The sequence below is a fragment of the Oratosquilla oratoria genome, chromosome 10, assembly GCF_046742065.1.
Source record: "Oratosquilla oratoria isolate Oo_2021 chromosome 10, ASM4674206v1, whole genome shotgun sequence".
Classification (NCBI taxonomy): Eukaryota; Metazoa; Arthropoda; class Malacostraca; order Stomatopoda; family Squillidae; genus Oratosquilla; species Oratosquilla oratoria.
Window position 1 is genome coordinate 21902262 of NC_134786.1, and position 5000 is coordinate 21907261.

Here is a 5000-nt window from a genome sequence, read left to right on the forward strand (position 1 = left end):
TTCAATTAAGGAGGTGGGTAAGCAGTACAAAAATAAATGTATTTTCTTTTATACAAAACAATTAAGGAAACCCTAAACTAATTCTGAAATTATATGTACAATTCATATTAGATTTAAGGAGGTGGGTAAGCAGTACAAAAATAAATGTTTCTCCGGGGAAGGACGACTACAGTGGGGAGGTGCTGTTCTTGCTGAGCGTCTGGCTGCTTCGATGGCTTCCTCACACTGGAACTCCGTAGAGGCTGGAGGGCGCGGAGGAAGCCCCGTTGGAGACAAGTCCGTTAGGACCGTTACCGTTGCCGTTACCATTGGTGATGCCATTACCATTACCATTTGTGTATCCGTTACCATTGACGATGCCGTTACCGTTGCGCCCGGTAATGCCATTGCCATTACCGTTTGTGTATCCGCTGTCGTTGCCATTGATGATACCATTACCATTTGTGTATCCGTTTATATTGATGATGCCGTTACCGTTGCCGTTCGTATTGTATCCGTTATCGTTGCCATTGGTGATGCCATTACCGTTTGTGTATTCGTTGCCGTTGCCATTTGTGGCATAGCCATTGCCGTTGCCGTTGGTGATGCCATTACCATTGCTATTTGAGCTATACCCGTTATCATTGCCGTTACTATAACCATTTCCGTTGCCATTACCGTTTCGGCTATAACCATTACCGTTTCTATACTCATTGTCATTACCATTACCATTGGTGATGCCGTTACCGTTACCATTCACACCGTTGGTAAGGCCGTTTCCATTGGCAATACCATTCCCATTTCCATTGCTGTATCCGTTGCCGTTTCCATTAACTAATCCATTGCCATTTCCGTTTTGTCCATATCCGTTAATATTGCCGTTACCGTTGATGACGCCATTTCCATTGCCGTTCCCATTCTCGGTGTATCCTTTTTCATTGCCATTAACAAGGCCATTTCCATTGCCGTTGCCATTGTAGTACCCGTTTACATTACCATTGCCATTGCGATATGCGTTTCCGCCACCGTTGCCATTGGAGTATTCATTTCCATTACCGTATCCATTAAGACCATTTCCGTTGTCAATGCCATTGGGGTACCCATTTCCATTGCCGTTGCCATTCTGCCTGTAGCCATTGCCATTTGGTTTGTATCCGTTTCGGATTCCATTGAGCACACCTTTTCCATTGCCATTTGCTACTCCATTACCATTGCCATTGAGACCAGTAGGACCATTGACGGCGGAAAGAGCACCGTTCACCCCAGAAGTATCTAGGTCCTCGCCGAAGAACTGGTTGACAGAGTAGAAATCGACGGCCTGTGAGCAGTCCACGTTGAACCACCAGTCGCACACGAGATACTGCTGGTTGAAGAGGGTGCCATTGGGACACAGGAACGAGTCCTTCTGGTAGCCGTTGGGACGCGTCTGGCAGATGTGGAAGACCTGGCAGCCGGCATCGAGGGTGGTGTCGGCAAAGTAGCCGTAGGAAAAGCCAGTGCTCTCGCAGGCGAAGCCCGTCTCAACGACCTCCGAGAGAACCGGGAAGTCCACGCCGGCCACGCCTCCTCCAGGAATATTCTCGCCCAGCTCGAAGAGAGCCAGTTCAGCGTCGGAGGGACCGTAGCTGTAGTCTCCGTTGCCATTGAGGCCCCCATAACCGTTCAAGCCTCCATTACCATTCAAGACACCGTTGCCGTTGGAAACACCGAAGCCATTGGTGCCTCCGTTTCCGATACGGCCTCCGTTACCGTTCAGGGCTCCATTGCCATTCAATCCTCCATTACCGTTGATTCCACTGTACCCATTGGTGCCGCCATTACCATTCAGGCCCCCATTGCCATTGAGGGCCCCGTTGAGTCCCCCATTGGCAAACGGGGCACCATACGTTGTCGAAGGTGCGCTGTGGCCATTGGACTGTGCCGTTACGGTTCCCACCAGAAGCACTGAAAACAGAAGACAACTATTACTTTACAGTCTCTGCGCATTGCTGATCTGGTTACCTCTTAAAAAGATGAGACTCACAACTAAGAACAGCAGCTCTTCTCATGCTGAGCCAACCCATAGCGGAAAAGGCAGAGGTCGAAGTCGAAGCGAGTCGAATTGTGAGTAATGAAAACAAACACGGGCATATATACCGAGGGTATCTCCCTCTTCCTCCCCCTTTACTGCCACCTCCTCCTCCTCCTCCTCCTCCTCCTCTCCCTTCACTTTCCCTTCCTTCCCCTTGGTCCTCGTATCTTTTTCTCTCTCTCTCTTTTACGTCAACCATCTTCCTGCGTGCTCAACATTTTCCTGATTCAGGCAACCCAAAAATTCAACGAACCGTGAGAATTGCACGTGTTCAGAAGACAAGGGAGAGATTACAAGACTAAGACATCATGTTATGAGCATTGACCAATACGAGGGAATGTACAATTCTCAACTACTGATGAATGTTGCGCTGTTGATATGTGAACCTATTGTTGACCAGTATAAGCTCAAATACTTTTATGAATATGTTTGAACTTGAGTGCGCATGAAAGTTTATTTTAATGGTGTCTCTTGATATGGTATATTACAATGAGTCATAATACCAGAGCATGTCTATATGGAATTTTTTTTTTTAAATATAATTAAGTCCGATGCAAAAGAAGTTATAATAAAGAAGTAAACAGACACCCAAGCGTAAAATAAACCTATCATTATTGTATTCTTTTTTTTCACATAGATTCTTATCCAGTCGAACCATATATCTTTAAACTATATCATATTTCATTGCTCTCCCTCTCGAAAATTCTATATGCGCCTTGTTGACTTGAGAGCACCTCAAATCGAATGGAAATATGTGTTTGTATGTATTTGCACAGCATTTCTGTCTGCACAGCCTTTGTATGTATGTGAGCGTGTTAAAGCCTTTTTTCATATGGGCAAGGCACACAGCATGCAACCCACCAATACATTTCTCTTCGGTAATGGCCCTGCAATCACCATTAAATCCTACGAGACTATGAGGATTCTTACCTTGTCAAAAACTAGAGTTAATTTCGCAATATCCAGGAAGAGGTAACTTTATATTTGCTTAGCAAGTTGCTGAGCATTTTGTTGTTGGGTTGCAGTGTACCAATATACATATTCAGTAACCATTATGATAGTTCATTCATCTTCACCGATAAGAACATAAGAACATATGAACATATGAACATAAGAGCATAAGAACCTAAGAGCCTAAGAGCCTAAGAGCCTAAGAACATAAGAACATAAGAACATAAGAACATAAGAACATAAGAACATAAGAACATAAGAACATAAGAACATAAGAACATATGAACATATGAACATATGAACATAAGAACATAAGAACATAAGAACACAAGAACATAAGAACATAAGAGCCTAAGAGCCTAAGAACATAAGAACATAAGAACATAAGAACATAAGAACATAAGAACATAAGAACATAAGAACATAAGAACATAAGAACATAAGAACATAAGAACATAAGAACATAAGAACATAAGAACATAAGAACATAAGAACATAAGAACATAAGAACATAAGAACATAAGAACATAAGAACATAAGAACATAAGAACATAAGAACATAAGAACATAAGAATATAAGAACATAAGAACACAAGAACACAAGAACACAAGAACATAAGAACATAAGAACATAAGAACATAAGAACATAAGAACATAAGAACATGAGAACATGAGAACATAAGAACACAAGAACACAAGAACATGAGAACATGAGAACATGAGAACATGAGAACATGAGAACATGAGAACAAACTTACTAACATCATTATCAATCCCATTTTCCAAGTCATTTATGTATATAATGAACAATGAGAGACCCAAAACCGAGTCCCGGGGAACTCCACTAGAAACACTCCCCCATTTGCATTTTACACCATTTATGGTGACCCACTGTTTTCTGTCATTGACCCAAACTCTAATCCATTCAAACACTTTTCCCCCTATGCCATGGGCTTTGATTTTATTCAGTAATCTCTGGTGGAGCACCTTGTCGAAAGCTTTATTAAAGTCAAGGTAAATAACATCGTAACTATCATTGTTGTCTGATGCCTTATATACTTTAGTACAAAAAGATAGAAAATTAGTCACACATAAATTAACCTTGAAGAAAACATGCTCTGAGACACGAATCAAATTAGGTTTCTCGATGTGATCTCTGAGTTTATTAACTATTGTTGATTCAAGCATTGTACCCATAACCGATGTCAAACTGAACTGCCTGTAGTTGCATATAGACTATTCATCTCCCTTTTTTAGAATAGGAACAACATTTGCCTGTCCCCAAGCAATAGGCACAAAAACAGTGTCTACCGACTTATTAGATATTTTTGTTAACTGGTCGTAGATTTCAAATTTACACTCATTAAACATTATAGGAAATTTTTCATCTGGACCCGGGGGTTTTGTAGCTTTAAGTCTTTCAATCTGTTTGACTACTTGTACCTTACTAATGCTTATATTAGATAGTCTACTTTCTTCAACCCCTCTGAAAATCGGATCGCAGTCAGGTATTTTATCTAACCTCTCCTTAGTAAACACCAGAAGAAAGAATTTGTTAAATGCCTAACTTACTCATTTATTTCTGTCTCCAGTCTTTTTTTACTCCAATAGTGGTATATATATATACATATACATATATATATATATATATATATATATATATATATGTGTGTGTGTGTGTGTGTGTGTGTGTGTGTGTGTGTGTGTGTGTGTGTGTGTGTGTGTGTGTGTGTGTGTGTGTGTGTGTGTGTGTGTGTGTGTGTGTGTGTGTGTGTGTGTGTGTGTGTATGTGTGTGTGTATGTATATATATATATATATATATATATATATGTGTGTGTGTGTGTGTGTGTGTGTGTGTGTGTGTGTGTGTGTGTGTGTGTGTGTGTGTGTGTGTGTGTGTGTGTGTGTGTGTGTGTGTGTGTGTGTGTGTATGTGTGTGTGTGTGTGTGTGTGTGTGTGTGTGTGTGTGTGTGTGTGTGTGTGTGTGCGTGTGTGTG

The 5000-nt window shown here is 41.3% G+C and overlaps 1 protein-coding gene and 1 pseudogene across 1 annotated transcript in view; both read right to left on the reverse strand.

Moving 5' to 3' along the window:
• The window catches only part of LOC143028793 (uncharacterized), an 11573-nt pseudogene that overhangs the window by 3815 nt on the left and 2758 nt on the right, over positions 1-5000 (reverse strand).
• LOC143029035 (uncharacterized) overlaps positions 221-5000 on the reverse strand; it is a 5782-nt gene continuing 1002 nt past the window's right edge. The window contains exon 2 of the mRNA XM_076191373.1: positions 221-1923. Coding sequence (XP_076047488.1) covers positions 221-1923 — 1703 coding nt within the window. The remainder of the gene's footprint in view (positions 1924-5000) is intronic.